The 27125-nt window shown below is 38.1% G+C and overlaps 1 protein-coding gene across 2 annotated transcripts in view; it reads right to left on the bottom strand.

Annotated features, from left to right (window-relative positions):
* Positions 1-27125, bottom strand: part of CTPS2 (CTP synthase 2) — a 61104-nt gene that overhangs the window by 4638 nt on the left and 29341 nt on the right. For both annotated transcript variants that reach the window (XM_071430473.1, XM_071430474.1), the window contains exons 14-18: positions 13146-13242; positions 11266-11321; positions 10438-10534; positions 8895-9039; positions 634-744 (exon numbers count right to left, since the gene is read on the bottom strand). In XM_071430473.1, the coding sequence (XP_071286574.1) occupies positions 675-744; positions 8895-9039; positions 10438-10534; positions 11266-11321; positions 13146-13242 (465 nt within the window). In that variant the 3' untranslated portion in view covers positions 634-674. The remainder of the gene's footprint in view (positions 1-633; positions 745-8894; positions 9040-10437; positions 10535-11265; positions 11322-13145; positions 13243-27125) is intronic.

Below are 27125 nucleotides of genomic sequence, written 5' to 3'. Positions count from 1 at the left end.
AAAGTAAGACCAAGTCTCAAGCCCAGATCCTGCAGAGATCAGGGGTCTCACAGGAAATACAACCTCCAAACCAAAAGGAAATCTATGACTACCATGTTTAAAGGTGAATAAACAACCAATCCAACATCACTCTGGCAAAAGCTATGGCAAACAAAGCTACAATTTTATAAAACCTGTTTGTATCTCTATCACTCTGCAGATTAAATACAAGTATTTATGTTGGGATGTCTTTGTTGTATCAATGCATCAATGCAATTACGGGTGAATATTAAGGCAAAATAAAAAATAATGTCTACACAATGTAATTGAAGTGATTCTAAATTGTAAACTGAAGACACAAAAAAATGAAATATAATTTTAAATTGCATTTTTAATATATCTTCAAACACACAACTTGGTTTTGTACAGCATCCTACATAAAAGATGTACCCAAAATACTTAGCAGACTTTAACATCTCATTTTCAGAGTTAAGCAGCAGAAGAGGAAAACAATTAAATGCTACAGACAAGAAAGAAGACATAAGCTCTCAGATGGGACTTGACACAAATGGGAGAATTAAGTTAACTTTATTTCCTGTTTTAAGTCTAAAATAAATCAGTGTCATAAAGCAGTATCAAAACATTTCAGTTTACCTCAATAGCATCATCCATTTCTGTGCTCACATACAATCATTTCAGCTTGTGTCAGAATAAGGAAACTCTTTTTCTGGAGAGCTGTCATCACTTAGGTCACTGTAGCTGTCACTGTTGGAACCAATAAGAATTCAGAAAGATCTAAACCAAATATTTCATTTCAAGCCCTCCAACCCATGATGCATATGATCAACACTTTCCTCAAATGCAACCCATTTCCAGAAAACTTCTTTAGGCTCATGCTAAAAACACGGTATTTTAGAACATCTTCCTCTAATGGAATAGGCTGAAGTCTGGAGTTTAAGACCTGATGCAAAATAATGCTCTACCTGATAAACAGTACATTCAATTTCTTTTTGCTTGACTCCTGTACATTCATTCTGCATTTTGCTGGTGCTGTGTGTCTAAGATCATGGTTAACATGATAGATAATAACAGGTATTCAGAGCTAAAATAAAAGGAATTTCTCCCTTACGGTAAAGAAAATCATTAAGTTAAGACAACTCAATCAAATTTAAGACAACTTTATTAGCTCACAATTCTACACTTAAATTATAGTTCTTGCTCTTTTACTAAGAACACAAAAATTTTCATTGCACCAAGCAATATCCTGACAGTTTTTCTAGAGGTTTTATCCCCTTTTGTTGTATCCTGAGAGAAGCAGACTGGTTTTCAGAGACCAAATTGCCATGCAAGTGATTGTTTTATAAGTGGTAAGAACAAGGAAACAGTGAAGAACAGGAATCACCACAGTGACTGAGAGAAAGTAATGCCCAAAAACCACATTTTCAGTTAGTGTCTATTGGGTCTCCAAGTTTATCTTAAATTTAAGTGCACTTCAGAAGTGCCTCCAGCCTCAACTCCTCCCTACTACACTTCATTCTGCAGTCTGTTTTCCAGATGTTTTAATTTCCCCAGATGAGAAGCCAGCAAAGGCAGCACAGGGAACAGATTAAGTGCATTTGAGCAGCAATAATTGTGGTCAGTCCTGTGACCCTCCAGAGCCCAGGCCATGGTTAGCACAGCACAGGAGGGATCTCAGACCCCATTTGTGTGGGATCATGACAGCCTTGGGTGCCAACTCCATGGCAGGCACTGACTGCACAACTGTCCTGTGACACCTCCCCTTTACCACACACCCCTTCATCCTCCAGACAACAGGACCCCACTCATGTCGTGTTCCCCATCTCTGGGCATGATCTCCTACTGAGACATGGAGCACATGGCCCACCCAGACAGAGCCTTATCAGTGACTGCCTTATCAGTGATTGCCTGCTGGGCACTGCTTCAAGGGAGCCATGCAGCCCCATAGTCTCTAATGAGACTGCACTGTGGAACAGTAAAAAAACTGCACTCAGCTACTCTGCTACTTGCTACTGAGCACTGCTTTGTAGCCTGAATTTCACTCTCTCTTCTTTGAGAGAAAATGAAAACTAAAGAAAGAATAGGTAAAAAAACAGACACTTAAACAGAGTGGGACAGGAGGAATGGCACCAAGTCACCTCATTTAATTTCTACCTCTGTTAGGAAAGTTTCCCACAGTTACAGCAAGTCAGTGTACCAAATTTGTGTAAAACAGCATAGATATTCTGGCTGTCCTAACATTAAGACTTTACTATAGCATTCTGCCCTTGTCTGTGTGACACACACACTGCTGATGTGGCTCTTATAAAGGGTGCGTCACATCAGGCTAGTGTGAAATGCTCAATTGGATCATTTCATCAGCTGGTGATCAATTACACAGTTCAAGTGAGGAAAGTGTTGTTAACAGTATGATCAAGCATGCCAGATGCACACAGACAAACACAACATCACCAACGTTGTACTTACTTTTTTCTGAAAGTACCCATGGAAACATGGAACAAAAATGCAGTATTATTAAAACAGTTTTGCATTTTCACATCACAGCAAAATAGCAAATACTGTCCACAGAGCAGAGAGGAAAACTGATTGTAGAGAACTGCACAATCTTATGACAGCCATGATTTAAGTCCCAAGTCTTCAGAGGACTTCTTTTTTTTTAATTAGCTCTGCTGCCCAGTAACAATCCCAGCCCACAAACATGCCAGAGCTCTGTAAACAACACAGGATGGGAGTCAGATGCTTAAGTAGAAGTGCTCACCAACCAATGGGGTGAGTGGACAACTGCCCAGCTTAATCTCCTGGAAGCAGTCAGGTGCTGATCCCCACCCAGCACTCTCCTCATAGGTGCTCCCCCACTCAGTGACAAATCCCTTTGAGAGGGATTTGCCCACAAAAGTGGATGCTTCTGTGATTTCACTGACTTACCACCCAAACTTCTTAAGCCTGTTTTCAGTTTGCCAAAACTGAGGCTCACCTGGCCACTAGTGCAGAGGCTAAAACAACTCAGCTTATGACAATTTTGTTCCTGTTCCCACACTGCCCAATTTCAGTACAAGATTTGACACAGAGAAGGGCTGACATCATCACATTCTTGACTTCTGCAGTAGCACCTCACAGTCTCCCCTTCTTTAGGGCTGCTCTATGGGGTGAAAGTCAGTTTGATGTCTCACAAGCAGGCCATAGGGCAAGAAAGGCAGGGAAATACCCAGGTAAGGATCAGCCCTTGGGCTTCAGACTCAGGTAGCTGTCAGCCCCTCAGGTTCAGCTGCTTGAATGATTTGTCTAAGCATACCCAGAACCTGTGGCATCATCTTAAAAATAACAACTGGCCTCCAAGGAAACCTGAACTTGAAGAGTTAGGCTGCCAGTGGACTTGAAAGCAAAGAGGGACTCGTGAAACTTGGCATATCTACACCTGTGTGCCTACAGCTTCAACCAGCGTTGGTGTCAGGTTTTTGAGATTTCCTCTGATGTCAAACATATTAGTATCATGTGTAATCTGAAGGAAAACTGTAGGTGGCATTAACCAGAAGCAAGCCATCTTTTCTCTTTGGAATAAATGTGTACTTTGTTCCAAATTACAATGAGTTGTACACAGATATTAAACACAAAACCCAAATGGATGCTTTGTGCTCACAGTTGGTAATATTCAGTAACCTTACTTAAATCTGCTGGCTGTGAAAATGGTAGTGGCGAGAAACCAAATAAACCCAGCTTTCTTTAATGAAATTCTTTTCCACACTGAGCCAACCACTGAAAAAATGTGCTTACATTTGCTTCAGCAAGTTTTCTCTCAGTCTGTGTTCAAATTAATCAGTAATTATCTTGTGCAGGAGCCCGACGCCCACTTCATCTTATTTGTAACAATTCTTACAACAGTGGACAACAACAAGGAGGTACTGAGCAAATCTGAGGCCACCAGATCTAAGACCTAACCCCAACAGATTTTGTTTGTTTGTTTTTGTGGGATCTCAAGTATAAAGTGGTGGCCAAGAAAAAAAACATAACAAAACTCAATGCAGGGTCACTGGATCTAGTCAGTCACTTTAGATTAAGAATTTTGGTCACCTCACTCTTGTAAAATGGATACAATGAACTTTCTGGTTTTCACTCGGAAAATCCAGATTAATATTCTTTAGAAACAAAGCAGCAGTTTCAGGGAAGCTTTTCTTTCATTCATTTTTAATGTACAATTGACAAAAAACTCCTTTTCCAGAAACATAAGGAATTAAAATAATTGCTACAGTAATGCTATACCCTGCAAGGTGCCAAGCTAAGTGCATTTCTTCCTCAGTGCAAATTAAAGATACATGAAGTACAGATAAATTTAGTACAGACTGCAATTGTTTAAGTTGTTTAGCTTTTGAGGACTCAGCAAAACAAAATCTGCAAATTATTGTAATTTATTTCCCCACAAAAAAGCCTAATTATTAAAATTACTGTGTCATTAAAACATTCTTTTGAATAAATGAATATTTGATTGTGAAATGGTTATAATTGCAGTCACCCATATTCTTGGTACATATGTTTATGACTATTATATGGTCATAAAAATCACAGATATCATTTACAGTCATAAAAAATTTATCATTTAAAATCATGATCATCATTTAAAATGATGGTCATCATGATATAACCCTATGCCTCCATAAAACGTCATTTCATTTGGGAATCCCTCAGCACAAACCCAAAACTCCCCAGTTCTGACCTGTGAGCCCCCTGCCCTCACATAACTGGGCCTAGGATAAAATCTTCATCTGGGACTGGCACCAGCAGCTCCCTACAATCACTGCAGAGAAACAGGCTCTGGCAGCATGTAATGCATAACAGACCCACAGAACAGTTATAATGAGTTATTTGGGTCCTTAAAGTGCATTTTCACTTAACAACTGCAGAAAAAGGCTTGAGGTCACTAGCTCAGAAGGGTTTTCACTGTAAACATCTAACATTTAAATAACAAAGTTAAATGACATTACTAGCCATTACTAAGTGCCAGTATGGTCAATAAAGGATTTTCTTTAAAACTTTTCTGTAGTTTTCTGTAAGAGCTCTGAGGGTAACAGAGTCTTTGCTGTCCCAACCATCCCCACCTGGGACCTGCACCACTGGAAGGTTACTGGAGCCAGAGCACTTGCCTTCTGTGGCAACTGTGGTACTGACTGAGGACACCATCCCTACCAGGACAGCTCCCACCCCTGGCTCCTGGAGTGCCACTTTTCATGGAGCAGCCCCTCTCTTGCTGCTCTCCTGACAATCTTCAAATCCCATTTCCATCAAATCACAAGTCTGGATTCAGCCAATGGCAGAAGCATGATGCTGTGCCAAATGTGTTCTTGACTGGGGACAATGTACAGGGGACATCAGGCACAGAACAGGTCACACAGGCTGGTTTCTGTCCTGTTCATAGGTGCTTTCCTCCACAGCTGGTCTGAGAGAGAGCTGGACCATGCTAATGCAGTAAGCACCATATGGGCAAATTTTCTGAGGTTTTTGGTGTTTCATTTAATGTACCATTCCTTCTGTTCTCTGGCTTTTTTTCTTTGTTCTTTGTCTCTGAACACAGCTCATAGGTCATCTTTCATTAATATTTTTCCTAGAACTCAAGAGTACTCTGTGACTAGATGGCACTGGATTGGTACTTCACATTAGCATATTCACTAATGCTTTGCACAGGTTTTTTTTTGCAGTAGTCAGTGTTGCCTACACTTACTCAGCTAGGAACACCTCTCATTTCCTACATTTCCTCCCTTGTACTGGATATTTGTGTTTAAATTATTTACCTTTAGCTTCTTATCTTCTTCCTCCAAAGATGTCATTATATTCAACAGAGATTACTAAATTCCCTATATATTTTTTGTTACTTCTTTGTTCTGAATAGCGCTTTCATCTCTTATTCAAATGACATTATTTGCAAATATAATTAATGCAGTCAGGCTTACTCTTGCAGGCCATTAATAAAGGTGCTGGTTGTAGACAAAGAAGAAATAAAGCCTGCTGATGCTAAACTGGATAAGGGGAAAAAACACATCAAAACAAAACAAGCAACATGGCTTTATTGTACACCAGTGATTTTGCAACCATATTATACTGTTCCCAAAGAAGTCAGTTTTTATTAATTTTTTCAAATGAAACTACGTAAGTCTCAGTAAAAGCCAACAACATTACATGTGAAGTTCCCCTCTTCCTCCACTAGTTTCCTGTTAAAACCCTTTGTGTTCTCTTTTAAAGCAGCATATCTGTGGGTATTGTACACTTTTGAGTCTCATGTAGTTTTGGTTTTCTCTGTCCTTGAAGATGAAAATGTAAACTGGCAGCCTCCCACCACATTCCTCACTTCTATATGAAATGGTGACTTCAGTATTTCCATGGAAAGGTTTGGAAAAGGTCATGATCTAAAGCCATTCACAAGGAAATGAAGTGCAGAGCTTTGATGGTTGGGCACTCATGCCATGAAGCACAAGAGGCTGAAACCACAAAGGCAACTTGGGAGCCCAACTAGTACTTCAGGTAAATAAGTAACAATTAATCACTGAGCTACTCTTTGGTCAGTTCTTGACTGTCTCTTGGTGTATACACTGACATTTCTAGGAACTAAATTTTCCCCAGAGGATGCAATCCAGTTTCAAACTAGGTATGCTCATGCCCGTGTGGGCCTACATCTGTACCAGACTAGGCCTTACAAAAATTTAAGAGACAGTTTATTCACTTTCATTTATTTAGGGCACTCTCCCAGAAGTAGTAATGCATCCTTGAAGTTATTATTAGCTTTGCTTACAAGCTAGGGCTTCTGTCCAGGTGTCAAATATTCTAAAATCACACCCTAATTATGGGGCTATTAAATATTCTGGAGTAATAGTTTCCTGTTAAGACTCTCATGCTGAAATACCCATTTCCTTTTGTCTCAGGACTTCATCATTCACTCTCTCTTTAGTGTTTATGGTAGCCTTGCTTTGGTAATCTGCTCAGCTTGCTGGTCTCCACAAATTCTCTGCCAGCTTACTTTGCTCTAGTCCACAGCCCAACTAAAACTCAGGTGGGTGGTGCTGGATGAGGTGTGCAGAAAATCCTCTCCTCAGATTTATTTCAGCCTTGCTAGGGCATGCCTTAGCTTTACAACTGAATGACATCACCAGCACTCTGGGGTTTAAAGGTTTACATTGGAAAAGCTTTGCACTCAGCAGCTGGGTATGTTAATATGAGTGTGTGTGCTGTAACTAACTGCAATTCCCTCCTGAACATTCTTCCATACAAAATCTTCCTCTTTTAGCCTCAAAATGCCTTCCTATTCCAATGATCTTTCTCAAGACACAGGGGTATTGCTTGATTGATGTCTAACTAGATAAATAGCAAAACTGCAATTTTATAGATTAAGTTTTGGAGTATGGATTTTTGTCTTTGCTAAATGTTTAAGATTTGGTAGGAGTTTATTCTATGAACATGAAGAAAAAGAGTTGGGTATACATTTTGAATGATTAATTCAAATAAGTCTAAGTGAGGCAATTCAGTAATGGCTGAAACTTTAGGTCAGGGTTAGATAGCATATAACACTAAGGGATGTAAATTAGCAGGATGCATGCAGATCACTTATTGAAAAAAAGTAATTTTTCTTTATCTCAGAGAAATAAATATGGTTACTTATGGGACAAAGCAGTGTAAGTAAGGATATTGGGGCCTGTGAAGTGTAAGTCAGAGTGCCCACCAAGAGCACTCTGTTATGCTGAAGATCACAGTGATGGAAGACTCTGCCTTGCCAAGCACCGCAAAAATTTGATCTGTGTATTTCACCAGCACACCTTTTAAAAGGTAGCTAACATTATAACTGCTTCTAGCAATAACAGGCTAAGGTAACAGGAGTGTTTCAATCAAGCTCTGGTTTGCAGCTCAGAAATTCATTCTCTTTGTATGTACATCACTGCACAACCAGGCAGAGTGAATAAAAATTGATACCCATAAAGGAGTAGGGAACCAAAACAGATTGGTCTGGTCCGGCTTGGCTGTTTTCCCATTAATACTCAAACTTGAATAAAATTTCTATTTCTCTCCTAACAAACACAACTTATTTTAATAGAACACAAGACTCAGGGAAAAAAAAAAAGCCCAACCCACAGAATTAATAAGTTTGGTGTCTTGTTTAGAGGAAAAGCCAAAATGCCAGAGTTGGATCTGTTCAATGTTATTATTCAATCATTTTATGATTTTTTAAAATTTTTTGTTACTGTGCCCAAGGCATCCTTCTGAATTCTTTATTATTGCTATTATATTGAAATTTTAACTGTTCTTAATACCATTGAAATAAACAAGAATTAGTTAACCCTGGATAAAAAAACATTGGTACATTCAATAAACCAAAGCTTCTTGTCCAAGAGACCAAGGACTGAGTTCTGACCTAGATCCAAATCCTTCTGTAAGTCTAAAGGTATCCCAACTGTTTTATTTCAGGCCTGTCTCTGAAAGATAGTACTTATTATTTAGTTACTGCAAAATAAAATCAGTGCTTTCTTTGTTGTTGTTACCATCATTCAAGTACAGCTAGGTACGAATTTCACTTCATTGCTTGATCCTCTAGCAAATTTCTTTCCTTATGAAGCTACCGTCAATGGAAGTTAACACAGGAGGCTGCTATCTTCATTTGAATTTATTAAGGTTTTTTTACTTTTTTCTGATTGTAATGTGGAGTTCTGGCTCTAGCCCTAATAGCCTCTGAAAAGGAAGAAGTGAGGAACTGTACTTTCTGCTTACAGGTTATTTTACACCCAGGTATATGACAGGCACTCAGTCACAAGTAAATCAATACATGAAGAACTCCCTTTCCTCTTCTGGGCTTCTGAATTGAAGGATGGGATAGTCCCTCCAAAAATATGACTGTCAAATGCAGGCAAGCAACAAAGAAAGATTACCTTGGAGACAATTTACATCCACGCTGCAGGTATGCATTCAGTGTCCCAGTTGCTGCCAGCAACAGTCCAAGGTATGGAGGTGAAGGTTTCATAGGTCTTGAGGAAAATTCTGGGTGGAACTGAACTCCCACAAAATATGGGTGATCTACAAGATAGATATCAAAGAAAATTACACAATGTAGGAAGAAGATAGTAGAAAAACTTTTAGGAAAAAACCTTATTGAAGATTTCAGACTAGAGTCCAGAAGCCAGAGAAGCACATGTCAATTTAAGGGTGAGGCAGCAGAAAACTTCTTTCCACAAAAAGCAACGGACAACAGAGGCAGAAGGTTAGTAAGGCAAACCAAAGAAAAATTACCCTCTGATTCATAAAAACTGAATAATAAACCTGTACCAACATGTAAGGGTGGAGAGAGAGGGGCACAATCAGAGAAGTCACAAAGTTTACATTTATCATGTTATTTTCATGGTATTTTGGTTTCCAGTATCTATTTATGCATGTCTATTCAGAACAATATGCTCAAAGCAGGGACAAACTCAAAGTTAAATCAGGCTGCTGACAGCTTTGTCAAGTTTTGAAGGTCTCTGCTGCAAGGATGAAGATTTCACAGACTCTGTAGGTGATACACTCCAGTAATGTATTATCCTTTGCCTATACTGAATGTATACATATTCCATAAATGAAACATAAATTGGGAAAAATAAAACACATATTGGAACCTGACCAAGAATATTTGAGGGTGCTTAGGGAGCAGGGCAATGTCACTGTGAAACTGGGATATAGGTAAAAATCTATAAAAAGCCAGAGGTCTCTGATGAGTAGGAAAAGGCAGTCACCATGCCCTTCTTCAAGACAAAAAGAAGGATCCAAGGAACCACAGAAAACTCCTGACCTTCAGAACATGAAGGTGAGGAAGACTGGCACAACAAGCCTGAGAAGAATCTGTCTTTGGATGCAGGGAGAGCACTGGCTTTCCTTAATTCTGACTTTAGCAAAGCTTTTCCTATGGTTTCCTACCCTTTAAGTTGGAAGCTGTAGACTATGGGTGGACTACAAAGTGTGTTAAAAAAATGGCCAGACACCTGGATTCAAAGAACAGTCAGGAGTGGTTTGAAGTCCATGCAACAGCATACTTGGAGGTACTCAAATCTTGACTGATACAACTCTGGAGAACCTGACCTATATTTGCAGGTAGAACCTGTGCTGAAGCAGAAGGTTGGACTATATGACCACCCAAATCACTCAATGATTCTACTTAGCCAAATCCCCCTGAGCTAGATTTAGGACCTTTTGGAAAAGGAGCACATTTGTCCCATATAATCAAATACATGCACAGTCTTTGCAAAGTTTGAGACTTTTCCTAACCTACTCTGAATTTTCACCCATTGTAATACATAAGTGGAGTTAGCAGTATCCCCCAAAATGATCTTGGCTGTTAAGACAGCTAAATATTGTGCCTACATGTCATTCAACAACCTATAGTTTATAGTTCATACAGTTTTAACAGATGCAGTAAATAATTCAAATAAATAAGACACTCACTCTCTAGTTCAATAATTTCCATCCTGTTCCCTTCTGTATCATGGCCAACAAATTTTAAACCTTTCTCTTCAAAGCAGTGAGTCAATTCTGGGTTCACCTGAAACATTGAAAGCAATAACAATGGTAGTTCTGTTTATTTTTCGATTTAACCAACAGTGGCAGTTAATTGTAATGGTTTTTACAGGCATACAAGAATGAAGAGAATTGGGTAATGGTTGGGAACTTTTGCTTTCTTGTTTTAACAACTCTGGCATAAATTTGTAAAAGTGGACATGTTTATTAATAAAGAGATGAATCAGTAATTTTAAAAGTTACTATGCAACACTCAAAAATTAAAGCCAGGGTCCCTTCTGCTTGCTGCTCTTTTGAAACCAAGCAGCCTGAATTCCCCCTTTTTAAATGGCCAACTAGATGCCTACTGACCTCCCCTTTGAGGAGGGAATTTCAGTGGTTATGACAAAAGCTGGAATGCAACTCTTCCTTCAAACTGAAGAGCTCTGCAGTGAGCTGTCTCATTTCCTTGATGATGTTTTAACCACTCAGTTAATATCCAAACTTGAGCAGGTTTGCCACCATCACGTTCTCCTCCCTTTTAAGGAAGGTTAATATTCTTAACCTGAATCAGTTACAGCATGCACAAATCTGATAGTTCAAGGCCCTTTAGAGACACTGATAAGAGTCAGATCTCTTCTGGACTACCTCAGAGATAACTCCAGGAGTCCACCTCATGTGTGTCTCCTTGAATGCCAGTATTCTGAAAGTATTCAGGCACCTTATCCCAGATGTTTGCATACAGAGGAGTGGACCCATACAAAGGGCAGTGCTTACCTCATAGCGATGCCTGTGTCGCTCCTCTACAAACATTTCATCACCATAAAGCTTCCCTGAGTATACAACAAAAGAGAAATTAAAAGCCCATGTGTTGCTTTAATAATTGTTACAATTATTCCTTGTAATTCAAACCTCAAAGAAGTCACATTTAACAGTTGTTAAACACAACAAGACCTTACTCATCTCACTGCATTTTTCTGTTCTTCCTGAGTGGAAGAACACTCATCACTCATCCTGAGTGATGACTAGTTTCTTTTAATTCACTCTTACCTGACTTTATTCAGGATTCATATTCAACATTCCTTGACTAGAAATAGCTTAGGCAAACTAGACTCTAAACACAGTTTAACTAATTTAAATTGTAAAGCTTTAAAGAAAAAAGTCTGAGTGAGCCAGCAATGTAAAATCCCTTCAGGGTTTTACAACAGTTGTACACAAAAGATGCAGGGAAGGAAGCCTTTTAGTAGCATCTGTTCCATTTTAATAGATTATGCATGGCACCTGGCATAGTACCTCCAAAGAACAGAGAATATTGTTTTTCTCTGTTTTCCTGATCTCATTACCCCAATGACTCTGGCAGTCTTCTGTGCGTCATCTCGAACACTCTGCCTTTCATAGCAACTAGGAGCAAGTTTGAGATATGCAGTAAACCAGATTTCAATCATATCTCTTACTTTTAATCATGGCTCAAACTTTGCTCTCAATTTACACTAAGGTCATGAGAATTACTGTCTTGCTAGGGGATTGGTACATGAACTAAACTGCCATGAACATCTTCAGAAATTGTAGAATAATAGTACTGCTATTTTACAAAGTATGGTGTATGTCTTAATTTTAAGGGACCACCTTTTCAAAACTATTATTTTCATCCAAGTTGTAAAACATAAGAAAAATAAATCAGATTTCCTGTTAAACTACCATAGCTTATTATTCTTTCCAAAGATCTAAACAGATTTAAGCAACTCTTAATATTGGTCAAGAGTTACAACACATGTTAATTTTTATTAACTTTTGCAGAAGTGTTTAGGTCACACAACAACTTGTACATTGTGATATGCATATTTATATCACACATAGGCAAAGTATCACCTAGGCTAGTTAGATCACTAGTATGGGCATCTCTAGAATTGCAGATTTTTCATCAAGTGTGCATGTGGTATTACACTCTCTGGTCTCCTGCTGAAGTAGATGTAATTTTTAAGTACTCAGAAGGATACATTCCTTAAATTTAACATAGCTAAATAGAGAATACCTCAGATCAATATTGGGGCAGGGCAATATAAGAAATACACATATATTTAGTTAATGGACAAGAAACTACTTTTCACACTTTTGCAGCATCATCTATATTACTACTGTACAATGGGCTGATTAATAGGACACAAATATTACTTCAATTTTAAAATACACATAGATCTAATTAAATAATTTTTTCTATATTCTGGTTTCTTTTATTTTGTTATGTGAAGTGTCCCATTACAGCAAATAATTTTCCTTTTCTGCAACACATACTTTGCTTTCCCAAAACAAGACTGCTTCCAGGATCAAGCTAGAAAACAGGAAGAAAGCACTCTGACCTTCTCAAGAACATAATGAATTAAACTGCCATGAGAAGAATTTCAGTTTTCTCAACATTTTACTCATTGCTTTTAAAAAAGCATTGGACCCTCAGTGACAGTTTCACTGGGAGTTACAGATGCCTCTCATTTCTTTTTTTCACTTCAATTCTCAGTAAATGTAAATAACAGGATCAGAGTGAACGAGCTCAGGGAAGCTGTCACCTAACTGTTTGCTTAAGATTATAGCATTTTTTGATTTTCTGTGTTACAAAGCTCCTATCCAGAAGGCAAAGTCATAAGAGCAGAAAAATAACTTACTTAAAACAGAATTTTCAGTTTTAAAAACAGTCCTCCTCTTCCCCAGTCTCATTGTTCCGCCCATATCTCCAGGATTGTGTTCTGGCATGTCAATAACCTGTAGAGAAATGTTGCTCAGACACTGTTTCATTCAACAAATAAAAAAATCCTAAAACAAACAAGCCTAGCCTAGCAAGTGGCATAGATTTTTAAGTGGCAACTTTATGTATTTTACCTCCAACCATTCCCAATCATTATTTCTCTTTTGTTTTTCTAATGCTTTGTTCTTCAATACTGCATTGCAATAGACTGACAAGGTTAACCAGTTAGTGACAAATGTTTTCATTTAATGTTAAGATTAACAAAAGCAACTTACTAATTTCTTATTTTAATTTTTTGGAGTGAGAAAAACACCTTTCTTTTAAAAATTACACCAAAATGTTACCAATAGGATAACTCTGCCCAAAGCTATTCTTTGTGCTAAGATAGTACACAGATTTTTAAAAATTCGAATTCATAGACCAAAAAAGTCCACCAAGTGATAAAGATACCATCTCTGGAAAAACAAAGTCCCTCAACCTCACAGAGGCTGAAAGATTATACATATTAAATATGAGTAAATAATATGGGTTGAAATTTCTGTACACTAGGCCATTTCTTATATTGCTTCTTCTTATGGTAAGAGGCAGACACAGCTCTGGTATCAAGTAAGAAGGCAACCAATGGCAACCTTCTTTCTTGGGAAGTAGGAAGAGGGGAAGGGCATGCAGCAGCAGAGTGAAAAGAGGACACTTGCAGTGAGAGGATAATGTTGTAAAAGCAGAGTATGGGAACAGGTGACTCCAGTATGTGTGCGCTATTTCAGATTATAGATATAACTAACTTATCACAGAAAATGGAAAACCATTCCTCCCCTTCAGCTCTATTAAAGGGCTTCTCAGACTGCTGAAGAGTTAACAAAATGCTGGGTTGCCTTGTATGAAGAATATGCTATTTAACATAAAATTTAAAGACAAGGATATACAAATACTGGATTTGAGGACTGAAGCAGAGGAGTCAAATGGCTTCTACGTGGGTCAAGTGAAACCCAGAACAGCGAGACTCAGGGCATGTGAGAAACCACAGCTTAGTGGAAGGAGTGCACCCAGCTTTGCTCAGTTTGAAAAACCTTGCAGGGTCTCACAATCCAGTTTAGAGGAAATCTGTCTAAGAGAGGTAAAACAGTTTGAAATTGTAGAAACATGAGCTGAAGCCTTGACCTACGTACTTGTATTCACATAAACACAGTCATTGAGAAATGTAATTGACAAAGAAAATTTCTAAAAATACTAATATTCACATATATGGGTAATCTCAAATGGATTTTTATTAACCTTAATTTGCCCTCTGAGAGTAATGAAAACAATATCTGATGATACACTTCATAAAGTGAAGTTATTCCGTTTAGGAGGGATGGTGGAAAGTGCTCAACCTTTGGCCTTGTGCCAATGCATTTCAGCTGTGTAATTATCTCTGTACAACCTTATACATTCAAAATGTTATTTATAAGCAATATATTCATTATAACATGTCATGAGCAGGAATTGTGATCAAACCAATGGGATATTACAGATTCTTCAATTACCTCTCAAATCACAAAAGTAAGGACTGTGCAAGATGTTGAGCTAAGCTCCCCTCCACAAACACATAAAATAAAAGAAAACCCATTCACTGAATCCTTACTATTTTAAAAATATGAAATTTACTGAATTTAGTTTATTTTCTTTCATTTATTTTCACTTTTTTTCCGGAAGTAGCGGCCACAAAAAAAGAAGAGGGTCTCAGAAGTAGAGCATCTGCTCTGCTGAAGGCTTCTCATCCTCTGGGTCAGACCCTCTCGTGGCACTGCCAGCCCTACAAAATTTGGCTGCAGAAATGGTCTCACAGGGAAGGTTCAGGTGAGTTTCAACACCAAGTGTATATGTGTGTGTGTGTGTCTGTGTTTTCAGCTCTCCATCTCTCCCAATACTGTTTTATTAGTAAGAAATGGACAAGGTTTGATATATTAACTTTTGTCATCAGGTGAAAAAAGGAACCATTTATGAATTAATGCCTTGGAACTTCTTTGGCTCTGTGGCCCAGATGAACTCCAGCAACTACAACAGCACAGCCCTCAATATTACTTGTTTATATATTACTTGAGTTTCTCTGCAACAACATCTGTGCAAGAAGCTTTTCAAACCAAAGTGACACTGCTGCCCTACAGCCCAAAGAAAGTAATGAGAATCAGGAAAACAATGTCATATTAATGAAATATTTTGCCATATTATACAGAATTTATTTGATCAGAAAAAGCAGAGGTTTCAAATAGTGGTAATTTTGAACCACTGTGCAACTGAATGGACTCTTCAACAAGCTTATGCTTCCTGGCACCAAATAAATCAGCTCTTCCTGTGCATTAGTTCTTTGAAAGGGCAGAGAAAAGCACAGAACAGGCACCACAAGCAACAAAAAATATCTGTAGGGAGGATCCAAGAATATATAAGGCATCAATTAGGTCTTTCTTACCCAAATCTCTGAAAACTGCCAGCACTACAGGGATTTTATAGAGCTTTTAGGTGTATTACACCAGACAGCCAACATGAAATTAAGAATGAATCACTGTAACACAACACAAAGCACATTCTAGATATAAAACAGTCTGATCACTATTGAATCATGTTACTAATGAATAGTGACTTCAACTATCCATGAACAGAAATCTTCTTTCAGATATCTACTGCCTGGATTGTTTCATTGTTGATAGAAAACATATAAAAGCTAATGAGAAAACCTTTCAAGCCCTGACACTCAACACAGAGCAGCCAAGGCTCTGAAAGCCCCACACCTATCATTTTAGCAATCATGCCAGGACCATTACATTTTATCTTTTTTTGCCTCATGTTCTGCAATGCCATTTTGAGAAATTCATCTACTCTGGTTACCTTGGCAGGGGAAGGGGAGGGAGTGGGGGGTGTCTGCTTGGATTTTGTTTGCAGGCTTCATTTTTGAGGAGTTGAGCAGGGAGATGAGCATTACTTGATTTGAACAACTGTTAGCTAAGCAGCTTTGAAAGCACATTTTTACAAGTTTGGGGTCTAGGTTTTTTTGTCTTTTTACTCAGCCCTTGACTGGTGAGCAAAAGATTTAACAATGCTGAAATAAATTACTACACATGTAAGTGCTGATCAAAGCATCAGGAGATGCCACAGCCCTGGAGATTACCTGAACACTGAGAAGAGGCTCTGAACACAGCACACAAGGGATTGTGTAGAGGGAAAGCTGACAGGAGCAGGGAATGCAGTGACAGGTACTGATGAATACTAATCCCTGCTGAACACAGCTATGAAAAAAATCCAGCAGCACAAACTGACAAGGACTCAACCCAAACTTAAGGAATTCATCCTTTGATTGACTCTTTCATCATTCTCTGTAGGATTAGTCAGTACTTGCTAGATTTGATCAAATCAATCAATCACAAGTTCATCAGTAAAAAAACCCAGACACCTACAAATGGGACGTTTATACTAACATCTATTCTATTTTAGAAACCATCTTAGTACAAGTATTTTAAAGAAAAAGTTGACAACTACAACACTACCAGATGCACTGAGACCCTCCAACTTGGCAAGGAAAGCAAAGTGACAGACTTTCCCTGTTCAAAGGGTTACATTTTCAGTTACTGAAAGAATGTGCAAATATTACATCTACCTCCCTTGCTCCATTTTTCTCCAGAGATATCCCTGTTCCAAGCAAACTGCATCACTGCCCACCCATCTGAAGCACTCAGTGCCCTAGGACTGAATTAACTGCCAACAAAGCCACTTGCAGATTTCAGACTACTCAGTGCTCCATTACTCTGACTGAAGTAATGTTGTTTTTAAAAGAACATCCATCATGTGTAAGATCAAAGCAGAAATTATCAATAGCTGATTCATGCAATTACATACCGATACAAGCAACCAGCTTGAAAAATCCTGTCCTCTACTCTCTTCAATAAACTACAGCACAGTATCCAAACATTCCAGCAAATACCAATTTAAATTTCTTAAAACTCTGAAAATCCCATTGAATACTACTGTCAACTATTTTCCAGTTTGGGTGATCCTCTTCTCCACAGATCTGTTGTTTCCTATTTTAGAACTAACTACCTGCCATGGAGCATTTATTTATTGAAGTCTAAAAGCTCTCTAAGGATTCTGTCTAAGCAGAAATTCTGCTCCAGAATGTTTTGTAACATTTTCTCTAGGAGAATTCATGAAGGGCGTGGCTTCTTTTCAAACAGTGCTTACTCACTGGCAAGCAGAGTGCAATGAACTGAGGAAGTTAATGGAGATGTTGATATGCAAAGCCCATAAAGATATTGCTTAACAGCATTTTGAGAACTCATTCAAGTTATTCCTAACACATGTCCTAGAGTTGGCTTAAAGACTTAAGCAGAAAGTTTCAGACTGTCAGCATTAGTGAAAGGCACAGGGTCAGATAGTGCTGGCTACAGAAATACACTGGAGCGTCAGTCACATCATGCCACGAAAGGCAGGATTTGCCACAGACTTGAATAACTAAAAAGGATGTGCAAGGGTGTTCTCAGACTTCAGACTGGTCCATCTCACATCATAATTAATGATTAAATACTAATTTAATTTCAGAAAGATCAGCAAATCCGTAGCTAGGTGAAACCCTTAACTCTATCATATATATCTTTAAAAAATCAGAACTCTGTCACTGCCTTTGAAGAGGACTTCTCCAGCTGCAATTCCAAGTAGGTGTAATTCTGGTCTTACCAAATGCCCTTAAATCTACATCAGGTATATCAGAAAGAGGAAGGCATGAAGCAAGTCTTTGTCTCTGAGCATCCTAAAGAGAAGGAAGAACCTGAAGAGTGAGATAGAGCCTGGTGAGTATGTTCATCAAACACCCCACCCACAATGGTGAGACAGGAATAATCAAACACAGCCTGGGACTGTTTGAACAGCACTGTGCTTGGGTGGTCTCTGACTCAGAGAATTATATCCTGCAGGCAACTGCCACAGAAGACTGGGCCACAGACAAGCCCCATTACCTAAACTACACAAAATAGCCACAGAAACATGAGATAGATTGTCCCTGGTGGACAAAAAGCACAACAGATGTTTTACCCTCAGAATTGTCCAGTATTCTATGCTTGCTCCTCCCTGAGTTACCATGCCTGAGCAAGCATCCATTCCAGTTGTTTCTCATTCATTAAGAGACCTGTGCTAGTTTGAACCACTTCATTATCAGTTATCTCTGCCTTCAGCAAGCAAGACAGAAGGAAAATTTTTTACTTCAAGGAAAGTGAGCAGGAAAACTGATTATTTCAAGTGGTCACTACTCCAGACCATCACTGAGGAGAATTACTGATATCAGCTTTCAGGCAGTGCTCAGTGCCATGACCTACATTACTCTGGTACTTCTTGAAGAAATTCTGTTCATCTGCCATAAAAACCATTATCCTCACAGTGAACATGAGGAGAACTAACAACTGCTTTTTATCCCATTTCCCTAAAGTAATCAGACCACCATCAGACTTGTAAGAGAGACTGCCTGGAGTCCAACCACTGATCCCTCTCACAGAATGGTGTCAACACCCATTTGATGTTCTGCCCACCTTCCAAATCTGCTCAGAGATGATTTGGTACTCGATAACCAGAGACTGAGGCATTTCTTTTAGAAAGGAAGTGAATGGGCAGCAAGTAGAAAATTACAGATTCACCCATTTTAATTCTTTTTCTAGTTGGAAAGTGTTTTTGTTGTAGTGTAAAACTTCCTAGCTAAATGCAGAGTTAAAAAGAAATCCCTAGAAGATCAGCTGAAAGACACCTGTGGACTATTTATTTTATTCACTGGATATGGAAAAGCATCCTATCAAAAGGATATATATTTGAATAGAAAAAAAAGACAAGGTCCCTTAGTTGAAAAGTTGAAAAAGAGACTGAAAATTTTCAAGTAGGAGCTCTACTCACAGAAGAAAGAAGTGCAAATGCTATCCTAGAGCATGAAATCCATGTCAGTTTTAAGAACACAAATCTGAACATCTGTATTTTTTGTGGCTTTGCTTCTGCTTTAAGAGAAATTACTTTATTCTCTTTTTGATTCAGCCTGATCATTCATTTTTACATTATCTGACAACAGACATTTGACCAAAGCTTAAACAACTTCTAGCAGCTAATATGATTTCACCAACTAGGTTTAGTTGCATCTGATTAATGTATCATTAAATTGAGGTTTTAAACTAAAGGACAAAATATACAATCACACTGGTTGATACTGACAGAAGAAAATTCCTTACTTGAAATTTGGAGTAAATGAATGAAACAGAAAGAAAGGATTCTAGCTCCATAAGGATTTCTCTGCTACAGATACATAGGAAGCAGCCCAGTACCACTCCTTCTTATTAGGGTATTATGCTTCATATTATGCCCAATCACTTTAGTGATCATCACTTTAGTGATCATCACTTTAATGGCTGATTGATCACCTTTTGAAACAGATACCAGAATTTAAAATCTGACATTTCTACATCAAAAAGAATTTTCTACTAGTTGGGCTAAATTGGTATCTCTGATAGATGAACATTCCATGAAAATCAGCTGAATAGAAGGAAGAACAATGCATTTACTCAGAATTAAAAATGCTAATTTTTAACTCTTCAAAGAACAAAACCCCTGTAGTACAATTCAAAGAAAAGCAAAGTAGTGAGAAAATATCTCAAAATGTGTTAAAGACACCACTGAGCAAGCATGTTAAACTGCTACAAGGTATTATGCAAGCTGTCTTTGGGAAAAAATCCCACTAAAGACAACTGCAGACAGTTGTGAAAGTAAATCTTGATCTATATCCAGTGCCAAAATCTTGTGCCAGTCTGACTCTTTCAACAAGCAGCTCAGCTGAGTCCACTCTGCAAAACCACACAAAGCAGCCAGCTCATGCCCACCACTGTAACCTTTAATTGAAACAATTTGTTCTCATGTACAAGTCTATTTTCTTTTCAACTGTTCTTTTACATCTAAGCTGTAACTTTGTAGAAATGAAAATAGATGTAGATAATGAAGCTCTCATACTAATTAATAGTATAGCCATGCTTCTTCCTACCTTCCACTCCATTCTCTTCTTCATTTACATTTTTGCATTTTGAAACAGCATCTCACAGAAGATGACAAATCAGAAGAACACTGTGCAAGCTAAAGTAACTGGTGTTGGAAGGCATGCAGGATCACTTTTACTGTTTAAACTGATTCATATCTGTAATTTAGAGATCTTTAAATATTTGACATGCATTTTTGTAATGTACCCCTTCTCTCTTCCTCTTTGAAAGCTTCTGGTTTGATTTAACTCCTGTTTAAATGTCATGCCAGTTCCATCACCTCTACTACCTACACCCCATAACAAAGCATACAAAATGAAAGGCCCTCTAGAACTGAAGCTGACTACTTCATTACTTAGTGGCACTTCCACTTAATTTCCTAATTTGAGAAATTCTAGTAATGTTAATCTTATGGGTTGAGAGCAGAACAGACATATTTTAACAGGAAATATCTAGGCAGAAAGCCTCTGGCTCAATCATTCTAATTTTAAATACTACTCTTGTCTTCCATTGGATGCCCAGAATAATACATGTGCTTTGACATATCTGGTCTTTCATGTCTATAACTTTTCCTAAATTATAGAGAACATGAATGCTGGGTATCTTGTTAGGCATACAGTATTGACATTTATTCTTCTGGAAAGCTCTCCAGCAACAAGCAATGGGATTTTCTTTCCCCCATGAATTCAACAGCAGATTACTTCCATGAGTCCTTATCCTCCCTCCCACACATACATCATAATGTTTCTCTTCTCATTCTGGAAAAATTAAAGCAAGAGTTGGATATCATAAAGTGCTCATCAAGGTACTGAATTGTAATTCTAGGATTTTCTAAATCCTATAGTTTCCTATTGTGAACTATATTAGAAAAAAAGATAGCATAGGGAGATAATTACAACACAACTTTAAACAGATTATCTTGTAAGTACTTTGGTATTTCCATTACTGTCTATCCAACAACAGTAAACATCTTTTCAGCTTCAGAAAACCAAAAAGAATGCTGTATATTAACATCATAGCAGAGATTAATTACCTTGATTACCTCTGCCAGGCATTTCAGGGATGCTTTGAGACACATGCTCTGCATTACATTTAATAGCTTCCTGCTTCCATTTCAGAAAGCTTCAGCTGGCCAAAGACCATCTAGTCTGGAAGACTCTATTCTGATAAAACACTTATGACCTACAATACTTTTTTTTTTCAAGTAGAAACCATGATGTCTTCCTTCTGAGCAGGATACCTCCCGTCTCATTTTGTCTGTCCTACTTCCTCCAAAAACCTAATAAACATCACTGTTCAGATCATCATTTAATTCTGCACTTCTTGTGATCTTCTCCCCCAGCATGTTAACTCTATCCCCTTCAACATGAAATGACAAGAATTCTTTAGAATTTGCTTTCCTTAACTGTGTTTATAAGGTATAATCAGGGGGTCAGGTTCAGATACCATTCAAAGGGACAAGTGGCTTGACCAGTTGCACCCACACCATGTACATCAAACACTAATCACTTCCTCTCCCATTCCTGTAACAAGGTCCAGAGTTAACATGACAGTACAGACGTGCCTGTGCAGTTCTTGCTTGCTAACAGATCATAAAATCAGAATTGCAAATCTTCATATTCATTTTTAGGGATGGACATGGTACACGCTTTTAGAATATAAACCCAAGGGAAGAGCTACCTGTGAGGAAGTAAGAAGAGAGAAGCAGAGAGGATGTGTGTATGCATATGGAGAACCACTAGAAAAAAGGTCAGAGAGGAAGAGAAAAGGATCTTCACATCACTACTTATTTAGCAACATGATGGTGAAAACCTGTAGGAAAAAAATTACCAATATTGTTTCTAAGAAAGTAATATTTATAGAATTGACTTTATACTAATGCAGATCAAGCAGGCATTCAATTAACATGACATCAGCCAAACACACCCAGCGGGATTTTTCCTCTGTGAAAAGTGTGGGTGGCCAGGTACAGATTACTTCAGCAGATAATGCAGTGATCTACTCAAATGCTACAAATGTTTACTGAGCAACCAAAAGACATTGCCACACAGCCAAAGTTCCAGGCTGCATCACCACAGTGGCACACAACAGGCACCTAGCACAGCCAACATCACAAAGGCAAAGTTTCCCAGTGGCACCCATACAAAAATCATTTTTATCCTTCACCTGCACCTCTGATAGTCTCCAACAGCAGAATGAAGAGACAGAGAGCATGAGAAAGAACTTTTAGTGTAAAAGCACAGATCTACAGCACATCACTGTCAAATCCATTGCAAATGCAGTTCTGTTGTTCAGTGCCTAACCCCCCAGCATGGAACACTGCATTATCACATACAGTGAAGGATGGGAAGCAAATAAATACAGAATTAAGGAAACAGAAAACCTCATAATTAAAAAGGTCTTCCTTTTGGGGAACTTTCATCATTTTCTTATATTTCACATTATTTTTTTCTCCATCACATCAATTTCACAGGAGGGGTCAAGGGCAGACCAGACCCCCCCCCCCCCCCCCATGAACTAAACTTTTAACTAAAACTAAAACTTCAGCTAATAGCTTTTTGTTTACTTTTAATAAAAATTAAATTCTTCACAATATAATGAACAGGTCACTCACATCTAATAAAATACACCCTCCAATACCATCATTCAACTGATTTAAATCCCTTATTTTTCATTGCCCATGCACTTCTAGGCACATGTTCAGCTCCAGTTCTCACACCTGGGTGTCTAAAGGCTATTAGGAAGAGGGTGGAAGTCCTCAGCTGCTGCAAAGACCTTTCTCTGCAGGTATCAAGCCACTTTACAAAGGCAAGTGTGCTTCATTACCTCCATTTGGTATGGGAAAAATAAGGCAGATTAAACAATTTTTTTCACCTAGCAGAACCAGGATTTCTGTGATATCTAATCTTGTTCCTACACTTTAGAAACAAGGCAGCTAAGGATACAGAAACCACACATTCCCAGGTGACCTTCTAACAAAGCCAGTGCCTTAAAGTCACTAGGTCCCTTGTCTGAGAGGGAGAAATGTCTACAGAAATGGCATTCATAAAATTGGAGATTTCATGTAGTTTTTAACATATGAACTCCAGTAATCTATTGAGTTATGCAGGAATCTGTGAACAGGTAAAATATTTCATGTTCCCTAATTTTTAGATTTTTTGTTAATGCACAATTTCTGCAAGCTTGTTTTAAGGCCAGTGGGTGGAGGAGATGTTTTGGAGTTGTTATATTAAGCAATATAATCACAGCATTAAGGGATCTGGACAATTTCCCTTTACAATATTGTCTTGCCAAACAGAACAATGGTGAGGAACTAGTTCACTAGATATAGTGTTGCCCCTGTGTGTGACATTCATCTCATGTAACTTCAGCTGCATACCTTCTAGATACATAATTTAAGGGAACCACCCTAGTGCTTCTCTCTGTAGGGACCACAACACAGACAGGGGCCAATACATTCAAGCTGGAGAAGCTCACCAAAACATGTGGCAGCTTGAAATGCTCATCTAAGCCATGAGGTGAGCAGTGATGTTCTGCCCTAACCTGCACAGAAAGAGTTTTGTGAATGTCCCTTCAACATCCATTCTTTGTCAACACTCTACAGCATCCCAGAGCATCCTCAGCTCATTCTGAAGTGACACACAATATATTGCAGCATTGTCAATGCAGACTCAGGCACACAGTTCTCCATTAAATAAAATGTTCTCTGCTTATTAAATCAAGCACTGACAGACACTCACCTACATCCACTTCATCCAGAAAAATGTTTTGTACACAGCATAAATTTCCCTATTTGATTTACAATTAGTTACACATAATTCCTTTTTTAAGTACTGGAAAGGGCAAAGCTTTTTTGATAATCCAACATGCATTTCTATTTGGAAAAATGCTTTTTATGAAGAAAATTTTAAGAAAGGAAAAAGGTGGGACTTCATTAACAGCAAGAAGACATTCTTCACAGAAACTAAATGTCCAAATGAAGAAACACAAATACATTTAAGTTTGTATATATAAATACCAAATCATTAACCCTATCCCCCAAATATTTAAGAAGAAACTTGTAAAAGGCATCAATAACTGAGAGTCAATTATTTTTATTCATTGTCATTTAAGGAGAAAAATGGCATTGTAAAGTTAATCAAATACCAGGACTAAAAGATAAAATAAAACTCATACACAGAACAATGACCATGGCAGAAAAAACATGAGCATTCTGCTTGTGTGCAGTGTCAAGGAGTTGAAAGACATTGCCAAGCTAAAATCCATCTTCAGGGGAAACTCTCAAATTGAAGTGTTAAAAGAAGTGGTTACAAAACAGACAGAATAGACAGGAAAAAATCACTGAAAACAGATGGTACTCATTCAATTTTGAAGAGACTGAAGGGTGAAACAGCTGATCCAGTACCTGTGGTGAATAAGTGCCCATCAGCCTTGTCACCCAGCCAAGTGGCAAATGCCTCAGTGGAGATACAGAGAGCCAGGGTCTGAAACACCTGATGGCCATGCCAGGCAATGCAGCTGATGCTTTAACAAAAATGTAGAAGTACAGAGCACCTGGGCAGCTATAACAGGATGGGACACTGCCAACAAAGATTTTGTAAAGGGAGAGACAGGACAAGTCTGGCCAAGGGGGCCTTTGGCCTGGATGGAGCTGTGGTCTGACCCAGTGTGCTCTTGTTAAAGTCAAGGTGATACCATAATATGCACTGTAGAGCACCACACACATTGCCTTCCTGTGAAATAATTATAGGTGTGCTTAGTCAAAAATGTATTTCATCAGCTCAATCTGGGTCTCAAGAGGAAAGCAGGGTTCTCTCCTTATAATTCCTTATCTAAAGTAAAGGTCCTCTCAGTGTTATTTGTCACTTGACATCCACGTTTTGCTGAGTTTGTAAGAAGGTGGTGGAATGAAGAAAATAAGTTCACTGAAAAAATTATTTTTAGAAACTTTTTCTGTTGTTTGCTTAAGTACTGGCTCTCATATTTCTCCAAGAAGAGAGATATTATTAAATGTCTCATTACTTAAGATTCAGCTCAGAAAAAGCAGGTAAAAATTAGTTGAGTGAGAAGGTGACAATATAAACATATTCACCACATAATGGTGTTAATGACACTAAATCTCTGAAATGATAATTTATTTTGTATTAGTTTATTCATACTGTTTCTTTATAATCTCACTTACAATTCCAGATTCACAGTGAGAGAAACAGCAAGACAACACAAACCTTGCAAGAACTCTATTTATCATTACTTAAAATGGATTATTCTGAGAAAGATTAGAATATTTCTTTGCCACAGGACTAAAAGTTGTACACAAAGTCAAGCTGTGCAAGAAAGTACAGTCACTGATCTGTGTTGTTTGCAGGCGCAGCATGTCTGCTGTGATTTGTCAAAATTAATTTTTCATTTTACAGCTTGAGCAATACTGAGGTTTTGGTGGTTTTCCCAGGCTCTTGGGCAACTTCCTTCTCATCAATGAAGACCAAAGTTAAGAGTTTCATGGCAAGCAATGTCTCTGATGCCTACACAGGCTCCCCCTAATTAGCCAGGCCAAATGACAATGCCAATGGAAGCCACAGCTAATAAATCTGTATTATCTTTCAGTGGCAATGCAATAATCACCAAGTGGTTTTAGACGTATATTTTCATTTTTTTCAAATTTATAATTTCAGATTCTTATACTGGGGCTTTTTAATACTAGGATCCAATGGGCAATAGAAGGTGACTGTGCAGAGGTGCTGGGAAAAATGGACTTCTCTCAGAGGACAACCAATGTTTCTCAGAGGAAAAGCAATGTTTCTCCTTTTTTGATGTTTTAGCATAGCATGCACAGGTATCTTGGGTTACACAGGTCTGCTCCAAACTGGTGCAGCCTTAAGGCTGACCTCCACATGGTATCTGGTGCACTGCCTCACAAGCTAAAGACATTTAAAACTTTCTTATAAAATTCTCTCCACTCTTGATTCTGAATCCTAAGAAATTACTTAAAGCTACGTTTTGTTACAGCTTAGCTGTGAACTCCTGTGTATTACAGGAAGAAGAAAAAAGAAAAACAAAAAAAAAGCCAAGTCCTTTTGTGTTGAAGGGAAGACTAGTCACTAACCCAAAATAAATTAAACTGGCTTTAAGGTAAATTCAACTTAATTGATAGTTGGTTTCCTCACTAGCACAGCTAAGAAGCAAGTTATGGCTGAGGTGGATAATTTGTTAATTTCAGTTTACAAAATGCAAATCTACTTCTTCAAAGCTCTGGTTTACAGATGTTTAAATATGATGCACTTGTCTAAACTGAGAAAATCCAAACTACTACTCCAGTTACTTCTTGAACCTAGAATAATTTGGTTTTGATATAATGTTCAAATTGAGTAATTAGAAAATCTAAAATTAAGCCAGGTATACAAGCGCTACCCTTTCTTAACTACAATTGCTGTAAATAGCAACAGCTTAATTTCTTTCAATAGGCCATAATCACATAAAAAATTCTTAGAAAAGTGATTACTCTATACTGTTTGTTACCCAACTGCTACTCTTCTCATAGGCCTCATTAGTCCCTCTAAATTCTTCGATTTTCCCTCATGTCCACTCTTACTTGGTCAAAATAGAGGATAGGGGGAGAATTTTCTAGGAGCTTCTTGCTTCCATTGTCCTAAATTTCCATTAACCTTTCAGAGAGACCTGAAAGTTATTAATGCCAATTTTGACAGTTTTCCTTTGAAAATAATTTAGCAAACATCTATTATATCTAGACATTAATACATCAAAATGCTAACAAGATGAGGGATTTCTATGCCAAAGGTAAAGCCATTACTTTGTAGCATCATTTTTGTTATGTTTCCCATTGGTAATGAAACATACCCCAGAATACCACTAATAATCTG

This window comes from Agelaius tricolor, unplaced genomic scaffold (assembly GCF_023055355.1).
Source record: "Agelaius tricolor isolate 1412-34295 unplaced genomic scaffold, bAgeTri1.0.p SCAF_7, whole genome shotgun sequence".
NCBI lineage: Eukaryota > Metazoa > Chordata > Aves > Passeriformes > Icteridae > Agelaius > Agelaius tricolor.
This window is presented reverse-complemented; position numbering and strand designations above follow the sequence as displayed.